Raw genomic sequence first — 25,701 nt, 5'->3', positions numbered from 1 at the left:
AATAAATAAACAAATTTATATATATATATGTATATATATATATATATATATATATATATATATATATATATATATATATATATATATATATATATATATGTATATATATATATATATATATATATATATGTGTATATATATTTATATATATATATATATATATATATATATATATATATATATATATATATATATATATATATATATATATATATATATATATATAAATATATATATATATATATATTTATATATATATATATATATATATATATATATATATATACATATATATATATATATACATATATATATATATATATATATATATATATATATATATATATATATATATATATATATATATATATATATATATATATATATATACAAACATTCATTTTGATTTATAAGATATATTATATTGTATATTATTTTTTTGTGTTGGTGGGGAGGGGTTGTTGGGTGAATGGTGGTTGTTGGGTTGGTGGGGGTTGTTGGGTGGAAGGGGGGCTGGTGCAAAATAACGGGTAAAAACGTCACCCCATGTATACGTCCCTCATTGCATCCAACAACCCCCTCCCCCCAACGCCCAACAACCCTCTCCCCCACACCCAACAACCTCCCCCCCCCCTTCCTCTGCACCCTAGTATCAGAAATTTCTACCCGTTATTTTGCACCAGCCCCCCCACCACCCAGCAACCCCATCCACCCAACCCGACACCCACCCAACCCCATCCCTACATTCCCACCAACCACCCAACCCCATCCCCACATTCCCACCACCCACCCAACCCCATCCCCAGATCTAGCATTTAATTAAGAATGCCGATCTAGCGACGCGCGATGTTTTTCCGGGAATTCCGGATCTCCATCAAAATATAGTCCAAACCGCAATAGTTCGGCAGATCCATGAATGTGGATCGATCGCCGAACAATTTATGTTGGAACCCGAGCAACTGTAACATAAAAGACTCGTTGGGTTCAACCTGAGCCCGCACGGTCTTGACGCGATCGTACGCGTCCCTTAGGCTTAGCTGGCCGTACTTCATCAGGTACGCCAGGCTCAATGTCACTGAACGGCTCATTCCTGCTACGCAATGAACTAGAGCAGCGCCACCGGCCTTGCGTTCCTGATGGATCATGTCGGCTACTTTATGGAAGTAGGGTTCCAGATTTGTCTCATGCCTATTTAGTTCCGGGATCCTTAGATACCGTGTGTTTTCCGCAGGGAGTTCAGTATCGTCTAACTCGGCTTCGGTTGTAACATTGATTATCAATGTTATTCCCTTTTTTTGCAACACGTCAACATTGGCACCTCCACCGCAGAGGTAGAGGTTTTCGACTATTTGTGAAAATACATCCTTCTGTGGGATAATTTCCACGAAGTCTTTGTCACTATAATCAAGGAGTTTTTGGAGCCTTGAAAATCTCCGTACATCTGAATACATTTTAAAATATTGCAACGTATATCGTTCGCAACAGACACAAAATGAATGGTGCCTACTCTTCGTTCTCTCTTCCTTATTTACTTTAGAGATAGATGAGCATGGCATGCTATGACGAGCATTGTATAATATGAAAATATTTTTTGACACTTTGACGGTCAAGGATGATAAACAAATATTGACTCGCAACTGAATATTATTGCTATTTACGGTGCCATACAGGAATCCCCATCAAGCTGGGGAATCCAGTATCGTAGTGTGATAAAACCTCAACAACAAAGAAGCATACGAGGATTATTTTACAAAATGAAACCATTCGAAAGTTTTACATTTTCCAACGTGGACGTAAGGCGAGTGCTACATTTTCTGCGTACGACGCGTCATTTATCAATTTAACTTTACTGCACGCAGGAAGAAGTTGTTCCAAATCGATAAAACAATGATAATAGTTGGAGTGTTGGGAAAATCGAAAGAGGCTCATTGTAATAAATTGGTGGATTTTGATCTGTTAAACGTTCATCCATAGCTCGCAGAAGAACCTGAAATAGATGTACTGTCGTATGGCACCACAACTCGGGAAAGCAATATTTTTGCTAATGTTTGTTTATTTTTTTTCAAGGGAAAAGTGAAATTTTACTTTCGTACAGAAGGAAACCCGGTGTTTCTTTATTTCGATGCCACAATTGATAGCATTGATTTGTTAGAGCTCACCGAACGGATAATAGTGGAAAAAACCCGTTGAATCCCCGTTGAACTTCATAGAATTCAATAGTACAATCCGCACCCTTTTTGCTAGGGTGTTTTTGTTTGCGCTGCAAGTGTTCCATCTCGTAGAATCCTTAATGTCGTTCGGCATGTCATATCTTTCCATATTCAAATCGTTGAAAATTATTCGTGAAAAATATGTCCTGAAGTTTCTTTCCAGAATGCTGAAAGCAGCAAAGATTGGTTCATTCATGGGTAAAAAGTGTCTTCTTTGCAGCCCAGGGTTGCTCTTTATGTTCAATCTTCTCAACAGTGACAGCAAGCAGCATGCCGCGGAAGATATTGAAGAACTTGAAACGAAAGTGGAAGATTTTACCAACAAAACACTACGAAATCAATTCATCATTGCGAACAATAGTGCAATGTCCCTGTTTTCGGTACCAAAACGCAGGCAGTTTGTTTCTACAACGAGTTCAAACAACAGCGGAACAACATGGGAATATGTTACCTGAAAAAGATGAGCAGGTCATCCTGGAGCAGTCGAAACCGTATGATTGTTTGGTTTTCCCTTGAAATACAAATTTCCTTTCAAGGACCCAACGCAAGAAGCATTTTGGGATTGATACAGGATCACGTCGACGATGGTTTGGAATGTGGATTTGACGAAAGCGATAACCAATCAAGACAAAGAATCAGGACACATTATGCTGTAAGTTGATTGCTAATGCTAATGTGCTAATTATTTCAAACATTTTTGCGCATTATATTCATATCCGTCTTACCGACATAACTTTTGTAACATTTATCAGCTCCCTACCACAGGCGCTTGGTTTGAGATGTTTAAATTGACGAATGAACTGTTTATCGAACACCCGAACGATCCGTACTACGATGTCTACGACACAGATTATGTAAGTATGTTCTAAAAATGACACTGCGACAAATATGCTAACTCAAACACACTTGCACGTTTTGTTTCAGGCCGCTTATTTGCAGAATTTCCATGATATTGTCGACATCGACAAACATTTCTTCGGTGAAATATGCGAGCATGGGCTGGAGTTGGCCATTATCAAGTACAAGGATGTGCTACTACCACACTATGGTACCTCATTCCACGAAACAAAATACCAGGATGCGCTAAACTTGCTTCTTGCTGAAAGAGTACTGAGACGCGATTTGGCAAAATGGTAAACAGCAGTGTGAATTTCTTAGTTTGCGCGGTAACCCATGCGTGCTAGGGAAGCATAAACAGTTGATCCTACATAATACGACAGGCGAATTACGAGTTTTTTTCAAATTATAGCTAAAAGCTGTAGCAACTGCAACCGTCTTGAACGTGTACAGTTTCCCATATTCGAGCCTTCAATTAGCGACCTTCGTGCTGCGGAATGTATCAACAAAAACTTTTCCAACCTCATGTGTTTCGATAGTACTGGTCGAACCGCTTAGAACATGAGGCTGGTATCTGTAGGAGATGAAGATGAGCTTGCAAATAATGACGCTCAAATGGATGACCGACAAACACGTAGAGAAAGGAGGCAATCTGAGGGGAAACACCCGGTATCGCTGGTGCATCTTCGTCTACCGAAATTGAACAGCCACACGGGCCAACCCGGCTACCTTCTACTACCGAGTATCTTCCGGGTATGCTGCATACCACCAGTCCGGTGGGACTGCTTCCAAGATTTCCTTTCTGGTCACTGGTGTGCCTAGGATCGAGCTCCATCTACACATACAGTACAGGCCTGCCAGAACATGTGCAAAGTGGGTTTTTGTTTGGGTCGAATTTTCTGTTACCGTGGGATGTGAGCCTGCGGCTAGAACACGCGTAATTTTGGGCGGCATCGTATGAAAAAATTCGCAACCGCAAGAAAGTCAATCCTCATTCGGCAAAAAGTGTTGAGCTTAACATAATCTTTAGCTTGAAAATATCCATCGGTGTTGAATATGAATGTCTCGTAGGCCAACGATTTATCATGAGCGCGCCAGATAGTATTCTTCCAAAGGTACCAAGTTTGGTGCAAATCGGTTCACTAGAAACCACATTGAAGCGCGACCATAGGCACATATAAATAAATAAATAAATAAACAAATTTATATATATATAAATATATATATATATATATATATATATATATATGTGTGTATATATATTTATATATATATATATATATATATATATATATATATATATATATATATATATATATATATATATATATATATATATATATACAAACATTCATTTTGATTTATAAGATATATTATATTGTATATTATTTTTTTGTGTTGGTGGGGAGGGGTTGTTGGGTGAATGGTGGTTGTTGGGTTGGTGGGGGTTGTTGGGTGGAAGGGGGGCTGGTGCAAAATAACGGGTAAAAACGTCACCCCATGTATACGTCCCTCATTGCATCCAACAACCCCCTCCCCCCAACGCCCAACAACCCTCTCCCCCACACCCAACAATCTCCCCCCCCTTCCTCTGCACCCTAGTATCAGAAATTTCTACCCGTTATTTTGCACCAGCCCCCCCACCACCCAGCAACCCCATCCACCCAACCCGACACCCACCCAACCCCATCCCTACATTCCCACCAACCACCCAACCACATCCCCACATTCCCACCACCTACCCAACCCCATCCCCAGATCTAGCATTTAATTAAGAATGCCGATCTAGCGACGCGCGATGTTTTTCCGGGAATTCCGGATGTCCATCAAAATATAGTCCAAACCGCAATAGTTCGGCAGATCCATGAATGTGGATCGATCGCCGAACAATTTATGTTGGAACCCGAGCAACTGTAACATAAAAGACTCGTTGGGTTCAACCTGAGCCCGCACGGTCTTGACGCGATCGTACGCGTCCCTTAGGCTTAGCTGGCCGTACTTCATCAGGTACGCCAGGCACAATGTCACTGAACGGCTCATTCCTGCTACGCAATGAACTAGAGCAGCTCCACCGGCCTTGCGTTCCTGATGGATCATGTCGGCTACTTTATGGAAGTAGGGTTCCAGATTTGTCTCATGCCTATTTAGTTCCGGGATCCTTAGATACCGTGTGTTTTCCGCAGGGAGTTCAGTATCGTCTAACTCGGCTTCGGTTGTAACATTGATTATCAATGTTATTCCCTTTTTTTGCAACACGTCAACATTGGCACCTCCACCGCAGAGGTAGAGGTTTTCGACTATTTGTGAAAATACATCCTTCTGTGGGATAATTTCCACGAAGTCTTTGTCACTATAATCAAGGAGTTTTTGGAGCCTTGAAAATCTCCGTACATCTGAATACATTTTAAAATATTGCAACGTATATCGTTCGCAACAGACACAAAATGAATGGTGCCTACTCTTCGTTCTCTCTTCCTTATTTACTTTAGAGATAGATGAGCATGGCATGCTATGACGAGCATTGTATAATATGAAAATATGTTTTGACACTTTGACGGTCAAGGATGATAAACAAATATTGACTCGCAACTGAATATTATTGCTATTTACGGTGCCATACAGGAATCCCCATCAAGCTGGGGAATCCAGTATCGTAGTGTGATAAAACCTCAACAACAAAGAAGCATACGAGGATTATTTTACAAAATGAAACCATTCGAAAGTTTTACATTTTCCAACGTGGACGTAAGGCGAGTGCTACATTTTCTGCGTACGACGCGTCATTTATCAATTTAACTTTACTGCACACAGGAAGAAGTTGTTCCAAATCGATAAAACAATGATAATAGTTGGAGTGTTGGGAAAATCGAAAGAGGCTCATTGTAATAAATTGGTGGATTTTGATCTGTTAAACGTTCATCCATAGCTCGCAGAAGAACCTGAAATAGATGTACTGTCGTATGGCACCACAACTCGGGAAAGCAATATTTTTGCTAATGTTTGTTTATTTTTTTTCAAGGGAAAAGTGAAATTTTACTTTCGTACAGAAGGAAACCCGGTGTTTCTTTATTTCGATGCCACAATTGATAGCATTGATTTGTTAGAGCTCACCGAACGGATAATAGTGGAAAAAACCCGTTGAATCCCCGTTGAACTTCATAGAATTCAATAGTACAATCCGCACCCTTTTTGCTAGGGTGTTTTTGTTTGCGCTGCAAGTGTTCCATCTCGTAGAATCCTTAATGTCGTTCGGCATGTCATATCTTTCCATATTCAAATCGTTGAAAATTATTCGTGAAAACTATGTCCTGAAGTTTCTTTCCAGAATGCTGAAAGCAGCAAAGATTGGTTCATTCATGGGTAAAAAGTGTCTTCTTTGCAGCCCAGGGTTGCTCTTTATGTTCAATCTTCTCAACAGTGACAGCAAGCATCATGCCGCGGAAGATATTGAAGAACTTGAAACGAAAGTGGAAGATTTTACCAACAAAACACTACGAAATCAATTCATCATTGCGAACAATAGTGCAATGTCCCTGTTTTCGGTACCAAAACGCAGGCAGTTTGTTTCTACAACGAGTTCAAACAACAGCGGAACAACATGGGAATATGTTACCTGAAAAAGATGAGCAGGTCATCCTGGAGCAGTCGAAACCGTATGATTGTTTGGTTTTCCCTTGAAATACAAATTTCCTTTCAAGGACCCAACGCAAGAAGCATTTTGGGATTGATACAGGATCACGTCGACGATGGTTTGGAATGTGGATTTGACGAAAGCGATAACCAATCAAGACAAAGAATCAGGACACATTATGCTGTAAGTTGATTGCTAATGCTAATGTGCTAATTATTTCAAACATTTTTGCGCATTATATTCATATCCGTCTTACCGACATAACTTTTGTAACATTTATCAGCTCCCTACCACAGGCGCTTGGTTTGAGATGTTTAAATTGATGAATGAACTGTTTATCGAACACCCGAACGATCCGTACTACGATGTCTACGACACAGATTATGTAAGTATGTTCTAAAAATGACACTGCGACAAATATGCTAACTCAAACACACTTGCACGTTTTGTTTCAGGCCGCTTATTTTCAGAATTTCCATGATATTGTCGACATCGACGAACATTTCTTCGGTGAAATATGCGAGCATGGGCTGGAGTTGGCCATTATCAAGTACAAGGATGTGCGACTACCACACTATGGTACCTCATTCCACGAAACAAAATACCAGGATGCGCTAAACTTGCTTCTTGCTGAAAGAGTACTGCGACGCGATTTGGCAAAATGGTAAACAGCAGTGTGAATTTCTTAGTTTGCGCGGTAACCCATGCGTGCTAGGGAAGCATAAACAGTTGATCCTACATAATACGACAGGCGAATTACGAGTTTTTTTTCAAATTATAGCTAAAAGCTGTAGCAACTGCAACCGTCTTGAACGTGTACAGTTTCCCATATTCGAGCCTTCAATTAGCGACCTTCGTGCTGCGGAATGTATCAACAAAAACGTTTCCAACCTCATGTGTTTCGATAGTACTGGTCGAACCGCTTAGAACATGAGGCTGGTATCTGTAGGAGATGAAGATGAGCTTGCAAATAATGACGCTCAAATGGATGACCGACAAACACGTAGAGAAAGGAGGCAATCTGAGGGGAAACACCCGGTATCGCTGGTGCATCTTCGTCTACCGAAATTGAACAGCCACACGGGCCAACCCGGCTACCTTCTACTACCGAGTATCTTCCGGGTATGCTGCATACCACCAGTCCGGTGGGACTGCTTCCAAGATTTCCTTTCTGGTCACTGGTGTGCCTAGGATCGAGCTCCATCTACACATACAGTACAGGCCTGCCAGAACATGTGCAAAGTGGGTTTTTGTTTGGGTCGAATTTTCTGTTACCGTGGGATGTGAGCGTGCGGCTAGAACACGCGTAATTTTGGGCGGCATCGTATGAAAAAATTCGCAACCGCAAGAAAGTCAATCCTCATTCGGCAAAAAGTGTTGAGCTTAACATAATCTTTAGCTTGAAAATATCCATCGGTGTTGAATATGAATGTCTCGTAGGCCAACGATTTATCATGAGCGCGCCAGATAGTATTCTTCCAAAGGTACCAAGTTTGGTGCAAATCGGTTCACTAGAAACCACATTGAAGCGCGACCATAGGCACATATAAATAAATAAATAAATAAACAAATTTATATATATATATGTATATATATATATATATATATATATATATATATATATATATATATATATATATATATATATATATATATATATATATATATATATATATATATATATATATATATATATATATATATATATATATATATATATATATATATATATATATGTATATATATATATATATATATATATATATATATATATATATATATATATATATATATATATATATATATATATATATATATATATATATATATATGTGTATATATATATATATATATATATATATATATATATATATATATATATATATATATATATATATACAAACATTCATTTTTATTTATAAGATATATTATATTGTATATTATTTTTTTGTGTTGTTGGGGAGGGGTTGTTGGGTGAATGGTGGTTGTTGGGTTGGTGGGGGTTGTTGGGTGGAAGGGGGGCTGGTGCAAAATAACGGGTAAAAACGTCACCCCATGTATACGTCCCTCATTGCATCCAACAACCCCCTCCCCCCAACGCCCAACAACCCTCTCCCCCACACCCAACAACCTCCCCGCCCCCCTTCCTCTGCACCCTAGTATCAGAAATTTCTACCCGTTATTTTGCACCAGCCCCCCCACCACCCAGCAACCCCATCCACCCAACCCGACACCCACCCAACCCCATCCCTACATTCCCACCAACCACCCAACCACATCCCCACATTCCCACCACCCACCCAACCCCATCCCCAGATCTAGCATTTAATTAAGAATGCCGATCTAGCGACGCGCGATGTTTTTCCGGGAATTCCGGATGTCCATCAAAATATAGTCCAAACCGCAATAGTTCGGCAGATCCATGAATGTGGATCGATCGCCGAACAATTTATGTTGGAACCCGAGCAACTGTAACATAAAAGACTCGTTGGGTTCAACCTGAGCCCGCACGGTCTTGACGCGATCGTACGCGTCCCTTAGGCTTAGCTGGCCGTACTTCATCAGGTACGCCAGGCACAATGTCACTGAACGGCTCATTCCTGCTACGCAATGAACTAGAGCAGCGCCACCGGCCTTGCGTTCCTGATGGATCATGTCGGCTACTTTATGGAAGTAGGGTTCCAGATTTGTCTCATGCCTATTTAGTTCCGGGATCCTTAGATACCGTGTGTTTTCCGCAGGGAGTTCAGTATCGTCTAACTCGGCTTCGGTTGTAACATTGATTATCAATGTTATTCCCTTTTTTTGCAACACGTCAACATTGGCACCTCCACCGCAGAGGTAGAGGTTTTCGACTATTTGTGAAAATACATCCTTCTGTGGGATAATTTCCACGAAGTCTTTGTCACTATAATCAAGGAGTTTTTGGAGCCTTGAAAATCTCCGTACATCTGAATACATTTTAAAATATTGCAACGTATATCGTTCGCAACAGACACAAAATGAATGGTGCCTACTCTTCGTTCTCTCTTCCTTATTTACTTTAGAGATAGATGAGCATGGCATGCTATGACGAGCATTGTATAATATGAAAATATTTTTTGACACTTTGACGGTCAAGGATGATAAACAAATATTGACTCGCAACTGAATATTATTGCTATTTACGGTGCCATACAGGAATCCCCATCAAGCTGGGGAATCCAGTATCGTAGTGTGATAAAACCTCAACAACAAAGAAGCATACGAGGATTATTTTACAAAATGAAACCATTCGAAAGTTTTACATTTTCCAACGTGGACGTAAGGCGAGTGCTACATTTTCTGCGTACGACGCGTCATTTATCTATTTAACTTTACTGCACACAGGAAGAAGTTGTTCCAAATCGATAAAACAATGATAAAAGTTGGAGTGTTGGGAAAATCGAAAGAGGCTCATTGTAATAAATTGGTGGATTTTGATCTGTTAAACGTTCATCCATAGCTCGCAGAAGAACCTGAAATAGATGTACTGTCGTATGGCACCACAACTCGGGAAAGCAATATTTTTGCTAATGTTTGTTTATTTTTTTTTCAAGGGAAAAGTGAAATTTTACTTTCGTACAGAAGGAAACCCGGTGTTTCTTTATTTCGATGCCACAATTGATAGCATTGATTTGTTAGAGCTCACCGAACGGATAATAGTGGAAAAAACCCGTTGAATCCCCGTTGAACTTCATAGAATTCAATAGTACAATCCGCACCCTTTTTGCTAGGGTGTTTTTGTTTGCGCTGCAAGTGTTCCATCTCGTAGAATCCTTAATGTCGTTCGGCATGTCATATCTTTCCATATTCAAATCGTTGAAAATTATTCGTGAAAAATATGTCCTGAAGTTTCTTTCCAGAATGCTGAAAGCAGCAAAGATTGGTTCATTCATGGGTAAAAAGTGTCTTCTTTGCAGCCCAGGGTTGCTCTTTATGTTCAATCTTCTCAACAGTGACAGCAAGCAGCATGCCGCGGAAGATATTGAAGAACTTGAAACGAAAGTGGAAGATTTTACCAACAAAACACTACGAAATCAATTCATCATTGCGAACAATAGTGCAATGTCCCTGTTTTCGGTATCAAAACGCAGGCAGTTTGTTTCTACAACGAGTTCAAACAACAGCGGAACAACATGGGAATATGTTACCTGAAAAAGATGAGCAGGTCATCCTGGAGCAGTCGAAACCGTATGATTGTTTGGTTTTCCCTTGAAATACAAATTTCCTTTCAAGGACCCAACGCAAGAAGCATTTTGGGATTGATACAGGATCACGTCGACGATGGTTTGGAATGTGGATTTGACGAAAGCGATAACCAATCAAGACAAAGAATCAGGACACATTATGCTGTAAGTTGATTGCTAATGCTAATGTGCTAATTATTTCAAACATTTTTGCGCATTATATTCATATCCGTCTTACCGACATAACTTTTGTAACATTTATCAGCTCCCTACCACAGGCGCTTGGTTTGAGATGTTTAAATTGATGAATGAACTGTTTATCGAACACCCGAACGATCCGTACTACGATGTCTACGACACAGATTATGTAAGTATGTTCTAAAAATGACACTGCGACAAATATGCTAACTCAAACACACTTGCACGTTTTGTTTCAGGCCGCTTATTTGCAGAATTTCCATGATATTGTCGACATCGACGAACATTTCTTCGGTGAAATATGCGAGCATGGGCTGGAGTTGGCCATTATCAAGTACAAGGATGTGCTACTACCACACTATGGTACCTCATTCCACGAAACAAAATACCAGGATGCGCTAAACTTGCTTCTTGCTGAAAGAGTACTGAGACGCGATTTGGCAAAATGGTAAACAGCAGTGTGAATTTCTTAGTTTGCGCGGTAACCCATGCGTGCTAGGGAAGCATAAACAGTTGATCCTACATAATACGACAGGCGAATTACGAGTTTTTTTCAAATTATAGCTAAAAGCTGTAGCAACTGCAACCGTCTTGAACGTGTACAGTTTCCCATATTCGAGCCTTCAATTAGCGACCTTCGTGCTGCGGAATGTATCAACAAAAACGTTTCCAACCTCATGTGTTTCGATAGTACTGGTCGAACCGCTTAGAACATGAGGCTGGTATCTGTAGGAGATGAAGATGAGCTTGCAAATAATGACGCTCAAATGGATGACCGACAAACACGTAGAGAAAGGAGGCAATCTGAGGGGAAACACCAGGTATCGCTGGTGCATCTTCGTCTACCGAAATTGAACAGCCACACGGGCCAACCCGGCTACCTTCTACTACCGAGTATCTTCCGGGTATGCTGCATACCACCAGTCCGGTGGGACTGCTTCCAAGATTTCCTTTCTGGTCACTGGTGTGCCTAGGATCGAGCTCCATCTACACATACAGTACAGGCCTGCCAGAACATGTGCAAAGTGGGTTTTTGTTTGGGTCGAATTTTCTGTTACCGTGGGATGTGAGCGTGCGGCTAGAACACGCGTAATTTTGGGCGGCATCGTATGAAAAAATTCGCAACCGCAAGAAAGTCAATCCTCATTCGGCAAAAAGTGTTGAGCTTAACATAATCTTTAGCTTGAAAATATCCATCGGTGTTGAATATGAATGTCTCGTAGGCCAACGATTTATCATGAGCGCGCCAGATAGTATTCTTCCAAAGGTACCAAGTTTGGTGCAAATCGGTTCACTAGAAACCACATTGAAGCGCGACCATAGGCACATATAAATAAATAAATAAATAAACAAATGTATATATATATATATATATATATATATATATATATATATATATATATAAATATATATATATATATATATATATATATATATATATATATATATATATATATATATATATATCTATGTGTATATATATTTATATATATATATATATATATATATATATATATATATATATATATATATATATATATATATATCTATGTGTATATATATTTATTTATATGTATATATATATATATATATATATATATATATATATATATATATATATATATATATATATATATATATACAAACATTCATTTTTATTTATAAGGTATATTATATTGTATATTATTTTTTTGTGTTGGTGGGGAGGGGTTGTTGGGTGAATGGTGGTTGTTGGGTTGGTGGGGGTTGTTGGGTGGTAGGGGGGCTGGTGCAAAATAACGGGTAAAAACGTCACCCCATGTATACGTCCCTCATTGCTTCCAACAACCCCCTCCCCCCAACGCCCAACAACCCTCTCCCACACACCCAACAACCTCCCCCCCCCCCCTTCCTCTGCACCCTAGTATCAGAAATTTCTACCCGTTATTTTGCACCAGCCCCCCCACCACCCAGCAACCCCATCCACCCAGCCCGACACCCACCCAACCTCATCCCTACATTCCCACCAACCACCCAACCACATCCCCACATTCCCACCACCCACCCAACCCCATCCCCAGATCTAGCATTTAATTAAGAATGCCGATCTAGCGACGCGCGATGTTTTTCCGGGAATTCCGGATCTCCATCAAAATATAGTCCAAACCGCAATAGTTCGGCAGATCCATGAATGTGGATCGATCGCCGAACAATTTATGTTGGAACCCGAGCAACTGTAACATAAAAGACTCGTTGGGTTCAACCTGAGCCCGCACGGTCTTGACGCGATCGTACGCGTCCCTTAGGCTTAGCTGGCCGTACTTCATCAGGTACGCCAGGCACAATGTCACTGAACGGCTCATTCCTGCTACGCAATGAACTAGAGCAGCGCCACCGGCCTTGCGTTCCTGATGGATCATGTCGGCTACTTTATGGAAGTAGGGTTCCAGATTTGTCTCATGCCTATTTAGTTCCGGGATCCTTAGATACCGTGTGTTTTCCGCAGGGAGTTCAGTATCGTCTAACTCGGCTTCGGTTGTAACATTGATTATCAATGTTATTCCCTTTTTTTGCAACACGTCAACATTGGCACCTCCACCGCAGAGGTAGAGGTTTTCGACTATTTGTGAAAATACATCCTTCTGTGGGATAATTTCCACGAAGTCTTTGTCACTATAATCAAGGAGTTTTTGGAGCCTTGAAAATCTCCGTACATCTGAATACATTTTAAAATATTGCAACGTATATCGTTCGCAACAGACACAAAATGAATGGTGCCTACTCTTCGTTCTCTCTTCCTTATTTACTTTAGAGATAGATGAGCATGGCATGCTATGACGAGCATTGTATAATATGAAAATATTTTTTGACACTTTGACGGTCAAGGATGATAAACAAATATTGACTCGCAACTGAATATTATTGCTATTTACGGTGCCATACAGGAATCCCCATGAAGCTGGGGAATCCAGTATCGTAGTGTGATAAAACCTCAACAACAAAGAAGCATACGAGGATTATTTTACAAAATGAAACCATTCGAAAGTTTTACATTTTCCAACGTGGACGTAAGGCGAGTGCTACATTTTCTGCGTACGACGCGTCATTTATCTATTTAACTTTACTGCACACAGGAAGAAGTTGTTCCAAATCAATAAAACAATGATAATAGTTGGAGTGTTGGGAAAATCGAAAGAGGCTCATTGTAATAAATTGGTGGATTTTGATCTGTTAAACGTTCATCCATAGCTCGCAGAAGAACCTGAAATAGATGTATTGTCGTATGGCACCACAACTCGGGAAAGCAATATTTTTGCTAATGTTTGTTTATTTTTTTTTTCAAGGGAAAAGTGAAATTTTACTTTCGTACAGAAGGAAACCCGGTGTTTCTTTATTTCGATGCCACATTTGATAGCATTGATTTGTTAGAGCTCACCGAACGGATAATAGTGGAAAAAACCCGTTGAATCCCCGTTGAACTTCATAGAATTCAATAGTACAATCCGCACCCCTTTTGCCAAGGTGTTTTTGTTTGCGCTGCAAGTGTTCCATCTCGTAGAATCCTTAATGTCGTTCGGCATGTCATATCTTTCCATATTCAAATCGTTGAAAATTATTCGTGAAAACTATGTCCTGAAGTTTCTTTCCAGAATGCTGAAAGCAGCAAAGATTGGTTCATTCATGGGTAAAAAGTGTCTTCTTTGCAGCCCAGGGTTGCTCTTTATGTTCAATCTTCTCAACAGTGACAGCAAGCAGCATGCCGCGGAAGATATTGAAGAACTTGAAACGAAAGTGGAAGATTTTACCAACAAAACACTACGAAATCAATTCATTATTGCGAACAATAGTGCAATGTCCCTGTTTTCGGTACCAAAACGCAGGCAGTTTGTTTCTACAACGAGTTCAAACAACAGCGGAACAACATGGGAATATGTTACCTGAAAAAGATGAGCAGGTCATCCTGGAGCAGTCGAAACCGTATGATTGTTTGGTTTTCCCTTGAAATACAAATTTCCTTTCAAGGACCCAACGCAAGAAGCATTTTGGGATTGATACAGGATCACGTCGACGATGGTTTGGAATGTGGATTTGACGAAAGCGATAACCAATCAAGACAAAGAATCAGGACACATTATGCTGTAAGTTGATTGCTAATGCTAATGTGCTTATTATTTCAAACATTTTTGCGCATTATATTCATATCCGTCTTACCGACATAACTTTTGTAACATTTAACAGCTCCCTACCACAGGCGCTTGGTTTGAGATGTTTAAATTGATGAATGAACTGTTTATCGAACACCCGAACGATCCGTACTACGATGTCTACGACACAGATTATGTAAGTATGTTCTAAAAATGACACTGCGACAAATATGCTAACTCAAACACACTTGCACGTTTTGTTTCAGGCCGCTTATTTGCAGAATTTCCATGATATTCTCGACATCGACGAACATTTCTTCGGTGAAATATGCGAGCATGGGCTGGAGTTGGCCATTATCAAGTACAAGGATGTGCTACTGCCACACTATGGTACCTGAACGTTCGCGTAAGTTTCGGATCACTTAATTTACAATTTCGCTGCTTGTGGTGTCGAAAGGCAAAGATAGCAAAGAGGCCATTCCTTTAATTTTCTTAGTTTTTATACAATTTTTGAGTGCCACTCACGGGAGTGGCAACTCACTATTCACTCAAATCATCACTCGCTGGACTGTCAAACAAATAACTCCTTAACGAAACCAATTGTTCGTTAAGGTTGAATATCTTGGGCGAACATACTCCCCCCCATGACAAAACGTCATAATAAAGCCAAAACAGGATGCACGTACTACTAAGCTGATGGCTTCGTAACGGGGAGTAAACATATTTTGGTAATTGGACGCGTAAGATGATCCTGTCCAGGGTGTATATCGACGATGCGCGCAAGTGGCCATTTGGTACTAGGAAGTGAATCGTCCACAAGAATGACCATTCGGCCAGGTATTATCTCACTACGATTCACTATCCGGTTTTCCTTCTGCATTTCCTGCAGATACTCGGTTGTCCAATGCTTCCAGAAGCGTTGAACAAGCAATTGCCAGTTTTGTAATTCGTCCAAAGTGTATGCCTTCAAACGAGTGTAGTCGGGTATGGGAACAGCATGCATTGATGTGCCGATTAAGAAGTGAGCAGGTGTAAGCGCCGCCAAATCATTGGGGTCATCCGTTAGCGGCAATAAAGGACGCGAGTTCATTGCTGCTTCTATCTGCTGCAGAATGGTGCTGTATCCTTCGTAAGAAAGCCTAGTACTGCCTAGCTGCCTGTAGAGGTGTCTTTTGGCAGTCTTTACCGCTGCTTCCCATAATCCACCGAAGTGTGGCGCCTTAGGTGGTGTAAAATGCCAAGTTATTCCCATGTCGGCACAGTGAGATGCAATTTTGTTTTGTTGTTGCTCGTTCTGAAACACTTCAAACAGTTCATTAAGTACGTTTGCAGCACCTTCAAAGTTTTTTCCGTTATCGGAATGTATATCCGATGGTAATCCGCGACGGGATGAGAAACGATGTAATGCGGCTAAGAATCCGGCAGTGGTGAGATCGCCAACAAGCTCCAGATGAACTGCCTTGGTTGCAAAACATACGAACACACACAAGTAACATTTAGCGGCAGCAGCTCTCTTGTGAGTTGGTTTAAGATAAAATGGGCCGGCGTAATCTACTCCACATATCGAAAACGGTCGGCTCGGAGTGATCCGTTCATACGGGAGTTGACCAGTTTGTTGTTGCATCACTGGCGGGTCCTGCCGTATGCAACGAAAGCAATTCCTCACGATTCTCTTTACCAAACGTCGCCCATCAAGTGGCCAATATTCTTCTCGAATCTGGGAAAGTAGTAGTCTTCCTCCGCCATGCATAAGCTTTTCATGAAAGTGCAGCGCGACGAGATGAGCTAGCTTATGGTTCTTGCGGAGCACGATGGGATGTTTAAATTGATAGGGAAGCTGCGCAAGTTTCAAACGCCCTCCTACGCGCACTATACCGTTTTCGTCGAGAAATGGATTCAATCGTCGTAGAGGTGAATGTTTTCCCACGACTTCTCCCCTTTCAAGTAGCCGGATCTCCGATGAAAATTCGTCTTGCTGCGGCAGTTTACATAGTACGATTTTAGCAGCTTCCATAAACATGGGAGTAATCGACAATGTAGCGGGGGCAAATTGTGTTGACTGTTGTGTACGTGTTTTGTGTCTTGTGTTGTGTATAAAACGGGTGCAATATGCAAGTATGTGTAAAAGCTTGGTGTATGACGATGTTAATTCGAACCAAGAGTGAGTGATCTGTACATTAGTGATCACAGCGCTTATCTGACAAGTTTCCATATCAGTTTCCGCAGCCAGTGTTGGATTCGATGCAGGCCATTGGGACGGAGCTGATGCTAACCAATCAGGACCGCAACTCCACATAGAACTCTTTAGCATTTCAGCTGCTGATATTCCTCGAGACACCAGGTCGGCAGGATTTGATGAGCCGGGGACGTGTCTCCACTGACGGGGATGTGAATAATTCTGGATCTCTGCAACGCGATTCGCCACGAATGTTTTCCAGGTGTTCGGGGGAGACGCAATCCAGTTCAAAGTCACCGTAGAATCTGACCAGAAAAACGATATGGTTTCGTCGATCCTCATGGCTCGTCTAACACGATGATGGAGATGTGCTCCTAATACAGCAGCGCAAAGTTCTAATCTCGGCAATGTGATACGTTTCAGTGGGGCTACCCGGGATTTCGACGCGAGCAGAGTGACTCGTACTTGCCCCTGCTGGTCCTCGCAACGCGCGTAAATGCAGGCACCATATGCATTCTCCGATGCGTCTGCAAACGTATGCAATTGTACTTTGGAGTTAGATAAGAGCACATACCTATCGCTTTGGAAGTCAGCCAGATCTTGCCAGTCGTCAGTAACCGATTTCCATTTGCTACAGATTTGCGCTGGTACCGGATCATCCCATCCAATTTTCTGAAGCCACAACTCCTGCATCAGCAATTTCGCGCGTATGATTACTGGAGCGATCAATCCAAGGGGGTCAAACATTCGAGCAATGTTTGACAATATGTACCGCATGGTGAGGTGGGTGTTATTAATTGTCGGCGTCGACTCGAAACACAGAGTATCCATTTCGGGCTTCCAAGCGATGCCAAGTGCCTTCACTGTTTCGTTCGGAACAAACTGCAGGGAAGATTGTGTACCGATATGTTCCGCTGGTAGGCCGGTAAGCACGTCCAAACAGTTAGATGTCCACTTTCGAAGTTCGAATCCTCCTTTGGAGAGCAACTCGGTTAATTGTTGGCGAAGCATACGGGCTTCCTCTACGCTGTTCGCACCACCGATGAAATCGTCAACATAGAAGTTATTTTTTAGAGCGGGTGTAGCGAGTGGATAATCTACACCTTCATCGTCTGCAAGCTGCAATAATGTGCGGGTGGCCAAGAACGAGGATGGAGCCAAACCATATGTTACCGTATTCAGCTCGTACAATCTAATCGACGATTGTGGTGAGAAACGGAAGAAGATGCGAACTAATCGTCGATCGTCTGGATGCAATACAATTTGTCTATACATTTTTGCGATATCAGCTACGACAGCGATCTTATAAGTTCGAAAACGCAAAATGATGTCGATGAGTTCATCTTGAACTATAGGTCCAACTCGTAATGTTTCATTCAACGAGAAACCAGTGGACGTTTTAGCCGAACCATCAAATACAACTCTAACCTTCGTTGTGGAACTTGATGCCTTAAAAACTGTATGATGAGGTAGATAATAAGCAGCTGTATCGTCACATTCAGTGCTTATAGGAGACATGTGCCCCAGTTCCAAATACTCCTTCATGAATGCTTGGTACGCCTCTCGAAGTGCTGAATCGCGTTCCAATCTACGCTCAAGCAGCTCAAAGCGACGAATAGCTTGAGATCTAGACATACCGAGCTTTTCGTCGAAGTCTGGCTGTTTTGGGAGGCGAACAATATATCTACCGGTGTCGTCACGTTCCGTGGTGGCCTTGTAATAGGTTTCGCAATATCGTTCATCCGGTGAGTATGTATCATTTACGGTAAGTTCCTCTAAATTCCAAAATCGTTGTAACGACTCCTCCAAGGAGGTCATACAGACGGTTGTATACGACGTGGTAGAATCTGGTTGAGATACAGAGTGATCAACGGCAGTTGTGCCGGTCATTACCCAGCCAAACACACTGTTCATCATGACGGGTAGATGAGGTGCTGGACGGACCTGCGTTGTATTCTCAAAAAATGTGTAGTAATGGCGTGCGCCCAGAATGATGTCTATGGGAGCAGCTTTATAAAACAAGGGATCCGCTAAAGGCAAACTAGATGGTATATTCCAATCATTGGTGTTTATATCGCGCGTTGGGAGATTCATCATCAAATTGTCAACCATCAACAAATCGGTGTTCACTGCAAACGAACTGCATCGGGAGACAATTTGGGCATGCACAGATTCCCGTACGGTTTTTGCAGATTGGCCTGCTCCAACGATAGTAACGTTCACTTTTCGTTTCTTCAGCCGCAGTCGGTGAGCGAGCCGATCGCTAATTAGATTAGTCTGAGATGCGCTGTCCAAGAGAGCTCGCGCAGGATGAGCGATTCCGAACTCATCAATTATATGTATTAACGCAGTTTGGAGCAAGACCTGCTTGGATGCTTGCTGTAGTGCTGCCGCAAACGTGCGTTGTGTGTTGTTTATGGCCGTGGGATCGCTAGTGGCATAGGGTGTCTGGTGTGGTGGTGAGGTGTAACTTGTATTAGTGTGTGTGAAGTGCAATTTAGTGTGGTGTGTAGCATTACAGTAACGACATTTGTACTGTGATGGGCAATCACGAGCCATGTGATCTTTCCGCAGACAATTCAAACACAAATGCGCGGTCATGGCAAATCGATGACGCTCCTTCGGTTCCATCCGTTCGAAACGCGGGCATTTAACAAGATGGTGCGCAGAATTACATAACTTACATTTTTGCGCATCATGCGATGTAGCAGCAAAACTGGCATGGCGAGGAAATTTTATTCGCCGTGAGTTCCTCGAGTCATTGTCCTGCGACGTCTGACGGTTGTTTACTAGTAAAGTCTCCAATACACGCATACGACGATGTAGGAACGAAATTAAACCGTCGTACTTCGGGTTAGTATCACTCGATGCGTGTTCCTCCCAATCGCGTAATGTAATTATGGGCAGCTTAGTACAAAGTAGATGTTCGAGAATGCTACCCCAAGTGCCCGTTTCTTCTCCTAAATGCTGCAATATCTTTTTGTGTCGCTCAAATTCATCTACAAGATGGTGCAGTGATGCTACGCTTTCCTTCTGTGCAGCAGGAATGGCAAACATGGCTTGTAAATGGCGTTTTTTAAGCAGATATTCATTGGAGTATCGCTCAGTTAATGTGTTCCACGCTAAATCATAATTAGCCGCGCTTATGGTGATTGACTCTATCACTTGAGCCGCCTCTCTTTTCACAGCGGCGCGCAAATAGTGGAATTTTTGTATCGCCGGTAAGTCTCCGTTTGCATGTATGAGGCACTCAAACGTATCGCGGAATGTCAACCATTGCATATAATCTCCACTGAATTCAGGCAGTGCAATGGTGGGAAGCTTAATACCCTTGAGCGGATTCGATCCGGTGGTCGTTTGGGCATAAGATGTTTGCACTAACCGTAAATGCGCCTGCAATTTCGATTGCACCTGTATTGTTCTACTTTCGAAATTCTCCCTCAAAGCCGCATTTTGCGATATTTCTTCGGCAGTGGAAGCGGAATCTTCCAACCCTTGCTGGATATCTTCAAGATCTTGGCATAATCGTTCAAACTTCCTAAGTCGGGTTTCTACCTCTATTTGGTCCCGTTCAGCAACGAAATCCTCTAGAAATTTTTCATATCGCGAAATGGACACTAGCAAAATTGTCCGCCGGGATGCTAACACCGTGGGCTTCATTGGCACTATGTGAATGCTTAGCACTATGTGAATGCACTATATGCTTGTGAATGTATGCGTTTGACAGTGTTTTGCGTGATGCGGCAAAAACAGCTGTATGCTTAACGATAATTCAACTACAAGCGGTAACACAATATCGATCGAAACTCGCGATTTTATAACCAGATACTCACACGATCCTGGTCACGGCACCATGAACGTTCGCGTAAGTTTCGGATCACTTAATTAACAATTTCGCTGCTTGTGGTGTCGAAAGGCAAAGATAGCAAAGAGGCCATTCCTTTAATTTTCTTAGTTTTTATACAATTTTTGAGTGCCACTCACGGGAGTGGCAACTCACTATTCACTCAAATCATCACTCGCTGGACTGTCAAACAAATAACTCCTTAACGAAACCAATTGTTCGTTAAGGTTGAACATCTTGGGCGAACAGTACCTCATTCCACGAAACAAAATACCAGGATGCGCTAAACTTGCTTCTTGCTGAAAGAGTACTGCGACGCGATTTGGCAAAATGGTAAACAGCAGTGTGAATTTCTTAGTTTGCGCGGTAACCCATGCGTGCTAGGGAAGCATAAACAGTTGATCCTACATAATACGACAGGCGAATTACGAGTTTTTTCAAATTATAGCTAAAAGCTGTAGCAACTGCAACCGTCTTGAACGTGTACAGTTTCCCTTATTCGAGCCTTCAATTAGCGACTTTCGTGCTGCGGAATTTATCAACAAAAACTTTTCCAACCTCATGTGTTTCGATAGTACTGGTCGAACCGCTTAGAACATGAGGCTGGTATCTGTAGGAGATGAAGATGAGCTTGCAAATAATGACGCTCAAATGGATGACCGACAAACACGTAGAGAAAGGAGGCAATCTGAGGGGAAACACCCGGTATCGCTGGTGCATCTTCGTCTACCGAAATTGAACAGCCACACGGGCCAACCCGGCTACCTTCTACTACCGAGTATCTTCCGGGTATGCTGCATACCACCAGTCCGGTGGGACTGCTTCCAAGATTTCCTTTCTGGTCACTGGTGTGCCTAGGATCGAGCTCCATCTACACATACAGTACAGGCCTGCCAGAACATGTGCAAAGTGGGTTTTTGTTTGGGTCGAATTTTCTGTTACCGTGGGATGTGAGCGTGCGGCTAGAACACGCGTAATTTTGGGCGGCATCGTATGAAAAAATTCGCAACCGCAAGAAAGTCAATCCTCATTCGGCAAAAAGTGTTGAGCTTAACATAATCTTTAGCTTGAAAATATCCATCGGTGTTGAATATGAATGTCTCGTAGGCCAACGATTTATCATGAGCGCGCCAGATAGTATTCTTCCAAAGGTACCAAGTTTGGTGCAAATCGGTTCACTAGAAACCACATTGAAGCGCGATCATAGGCACATATAAATAAATAAATAAATAAACAAATGTGTGTATATATATATATATATATATATATATATATATATATATATATATATATATATATATATATATATATATATATATATATCTATGTGTATATATATTTATTTATATATATATATATATATATATATATATATATATATATATATATATATATCTATATATATATATATATATATATATATATATATATATATATATATATATATATATATATATATATATATATATATATATATGTATATATATATATATATATATATATATATATATATATATATATATATATATATATACAAACATTCATTTTGATTTATAAGATATATTATATTGTATATTATTTTTTTGTGTTGGTGGGGAGGGGTTGTTGGGTGAATGGTGGTTGTTGGGTTGGTGGGGGTTGTTGGGTGGAAGGGGAGCAGGTGCAAAATAACGGGTAAAAACGTCACCCCATGTATACGTCCCTCATTGCATCCAACAACCCCCTCCCCCCAACGCCCAACAACCCTCTCCCACACACCCAACAACCTCCCCCCCCCCCCTTCCTCTGCACCCTAGTATCAGAAATTTCTACCCGTTATTTTGCACCAGCCCCCCCACCACCCAGCAACCCCATCCACCCAACCCGACACCCACCCAACCCCATCCCTACATTCCCACCAACCACCCAACCCCATCCCCACATTCCCACCACCCACCCAACCCCATCCCCAGATCTAGCATTTAATTAAGAATGCCGATCTAAGGACGCGCGATGTTTTTCCGGGAATTCCGGATGTCCATCAAAATATAGTCCAAACCGCAATAGTTCGGCAGATCCATGAATGTGGATCGATCGCCGAACAATTTATGTTGGAACCCGAGCAACTGTAACATAAAAGACTCGTTGGGTTCAACCTGAGCCCGCACGGTCTTGACGCGATCGTACGCGTCCCTTAGGCTTAGCTGGCCGTACTTCATCAGGTACGCCAGGCACAATGTCACTGAACGGCTCATTCCTGCTACGCAATGAACTAGAGCAGCGCCACCGGCCTTGCGTTCCTGATGGATCATGTCGGCTACTTTATGGAAGTAGGGTTCCAGATTTGTCTCATGCCTATTTAGTTCCGGGATCCTTAGATACCGTGTGTTTTCCGCAGGGAGTTCAGTATCGTCTAACTCGGCTTCGGTTGTAACATTGATTATCAATGTTATTCCCTTTTTTTGCAACACGTCAACATTGGCACCTCCACCGCAGAGGTAGAGGTTTTCAACTATTTGTGAAAATACATCCTTCTGTGGGATAATTTCCACGAAGTCTTTGTCACTATAATCAAGGAGTTTTTGGAGCCTTGAAAATCTCCGTACATCTGAATACATTTTAAAATATTGCAACGTATATCGTTTGCAACAGACACAAAATGAATGGTGCCTACTCTTCGTTCTCTCTTCCTTATTTACTTTAGAGATAGATGAGCATGGCATGCTATGACGAGCATTGTATAATATGAAAATATTTTTTGACACTTTGACGGTCAAGGATGATAAACAAATATTGACTCGCAACTGAATATTATTGCTATTTACGGTGCCATACAGGAATCCCCATCAAGCTGGGGAATCCAGTATCGTAGTGTGATAAAACCTCAACAACAAAGAAGCATACGAGGATTATTTTACAAAATGAAACCATTCGAAAGTTTTACATTTTCCAACGTGGACGTAAGGCGAGTGCTACATTTTCTGCGTACGACGCGTCATTTATCTATTTAACTTTACTGCACACAGGAAGAAGTTGTTCCAAATCGATAAAACAATGATAATAGTTGGAGTGTTGGGAAAATCGAAAGAGGCTCATTGTAATAAATTGGTGGATTTTGATCTGTTAAACGTTCATCCATAGCTCGCAGAAGAACCTGAAATAGATGTACTGTCGTATGGCACCACAACTCGGGAAAGCAATATTTTTGCTAATGTTTGTTTACTTTTTTCAAGGGAAAAGTGAAATTTTACTTTCGTACAGAAGGAAACCCGGTGTTTCTTTATTTCGATGCCACAATTGATAGCATTGATTTGTTAGAGCTCACCGAACGGATAATAGTGGAAAAAACCCGTTGAATCCCCGTTGAACTTCATAGAATTCAATAGTACAATCCGCACCCTTTTTGCTAGGGTGCGCTGCAAGTGTTCCATCTCGTAGAATCCTTAATGTCGTTCGGCATGTCATATCTTTCCATATTCAAATCGTTGAAAATTATTCGTGAAAAATATGTCCTGAAGTTTCTTTCCAGAATGCTGAAAGCAGCAAAGATTGGTTCATTCATGGGTAAAAAGTGTCTTCTTTGCAGCCCAGGGTTGCTCTTTATGTTCAATCTTCTCAACAGTGACAGCAAGCAGCATGCCGCGGAAGATATTGAAGAACTTGAAACGAAAGTGGAAGATTTTACCAACAAAACACTACGAAATCAATTCATCATTGCGAACAATAGTGCAATGTCCCTGTTTTCGGTACCAAAACACAGGCAGTTTGTTTCTACAACGAATTCAAACAACAGCGGAACAACATGGGAATATGTTACCTGAAAAAGATGAGCAGGTCATCCTGGAGCAGTCGAAACCGTATGATTGTTTGGTTTTCCCTTGAAATACAAATTTCCTTTCAAGAACCCAACGCAAGAAGCATTTTGGGATTGATACAGGATCACGTCGACGATGGTTTGGAATGTGGATTTGACGAAAGCGATAACCAATCAAGACAAAGAATCAGGACACATTATGCTGTAAGTTGATTGCTAATGCTAATGTGCTTATTATTTCAAACATTTTTGCGCATTATATTCATATCCGTCTTACCGACATAACTTTTGTAACATTTAACAGCTCCCTACCACAGGCGCTTGGTTTGAGATGTTTAAATTGATGAATGAACTGTTTATCGAACACCCGAACGATCCGTACTACGATGTCTACGACACAGATTATGTAAGTATGTTCTAAAAATGACACTGCGACAAATATGCTAACTCAAACACACTTGCACGTTTTGTTTCAGGCCGCTTATTTGCAGAATTTCCATGATATTGTCGACATCGACGAACATTTCTTCGGTGAAATATGCGAGCATGGGCTGGAGTTGGCCATTATCAAGTACAAGGATGTGCGACTACCACACTATGGTACCTCATTCCACGAAACAAAATACCAGGATGCGCTAAACTTGCTTCTTGCTGAAAGAGTACTGCGACGCGATTTGGCA

The 25,701-nt window shown here is 41.2% G+C and overlaps 4 protein-coding genes and 5 pseudogenes across 4 annotated transcripts; 5 read left to right on the top strand and 4 right to left on the bottom strand.

The window, feature by feature from the left end:
• Positions 1-1,754: 1,754 nt before the first annotated feature.
• LOC128724231 (nonsense-mediated mRNA decay factor SMG8-like) lies at positions 1,755-3,605 on the top strand (annotated as a pseudogene).
• A 1,320-nt stretch (positions 3,606-4,925) lies between these two features.
• On the bottom strand, positions 4,926-5,348 carry LOC128726958 (dual specificity protein phosphatase 14-like; the record flags this gene model as incomplete). Its single annotated transcript, XM_053820808.1, has 1 exon — positions 4,926-5,348. A coding segment is annotated over one exon (423 nt), but the record flags the coding sequence as incomplete, so codon positions are not given.
• Positions 5,349-5,753: 405 nt separating this feature from the next.
• On the top strand, positions 5,754-7,605 carry LOC128724230 (nonsense-mediated mRNA decay factor SMG8-like; annotated as a pseudogene).
• Positions 7,606-9,114: 1,509 nt separating this feature from the next.
• Positions 9,115-9,537, bottom strand: LOC128726860 (dual specificity protein phosphatase 14-like; the record flags this gene model as incomplete). The annotated part of the gene is made up of 1 exon (XM_053820700.1): positions 9,115-9,537. A coding segment is annotated over one exon (423 nt), but the record flags the coding sequence as incomplete, so codon positions are not given.
• A 405-nt stretch (positions 9,538-9,942) lies between these two features.
• Positions 9,943-11,794, top strand: LOC128724229 (nonsense-mediated mRNA decay factor SMG8-like; annotated as a pseudogene).
• A 1,377-nt stretch (positions 11,795-13,171) lies between these two features.
• LOC128724228 (dual specificity protein phosphatase 14-like) lies at positions 13,172-13,687 on the bottom strand (the record flags this gene model as incomplete). The annotated part of the gene is made up of 1 exon (XM_053817990.1): positions 13,172-13,687. A coding segment is annotated over one exon (516 nt), but the record flags the coding sequence as incomplete, so codon positions are not given.
• Positions 13,688-14,092: 405 nt separating this feature from the next.
• Positions 14,093-21,822, top strand: LOC128724227 (nonsense-mediated mRNA decay factor SMG8-like; annotated as a pseudogene).
• Positions 21,823-23,207: 1,385 nt separating this feature from the next.
• On the bottom strand, positions 23,208-23,723 carry LOC128724226 (dual specificity protein phosphatase 14-like; the record flags this gene model as incomplete). Its single annotated transcript, XM_053817989.1, has 1 exon — positions 23,208-23,723. A coding segment is annotated over one exon (516 nt), but the record flags the coding sequence as incomplete, so codon positions are not given.
• A 405-nt stretch (positions 23,724-24,128) lies between these two features.
• The window catches only part of LOC128724225 (nonsense-mediated mRNA decay factor SMG8-like), a 1,839-nt pseudogene continuing 266 nt past the window's right edge, over positions 24,129-25,701 (top strand).

This window comes from Anopheles nili, chromosome 3 (assembly GCF_943737925.1).
Source record: "Anopheles nili chromosome 3, idAnoNiliSN_F5_01, whole genome shotgun sequence".
In the NCBI taxonomy this organism is placed as follows: Eukaryota; Metazoa; Arthropoda; class Insecta; order Diptera; family Culicidae; genus Anopheles; species Anopheles nili.
The sequence above is the reverse complement of the archived record's forward strand: the minus strand, read 5'-3'. Positions and strand labels throughout refer to the sequence as shown.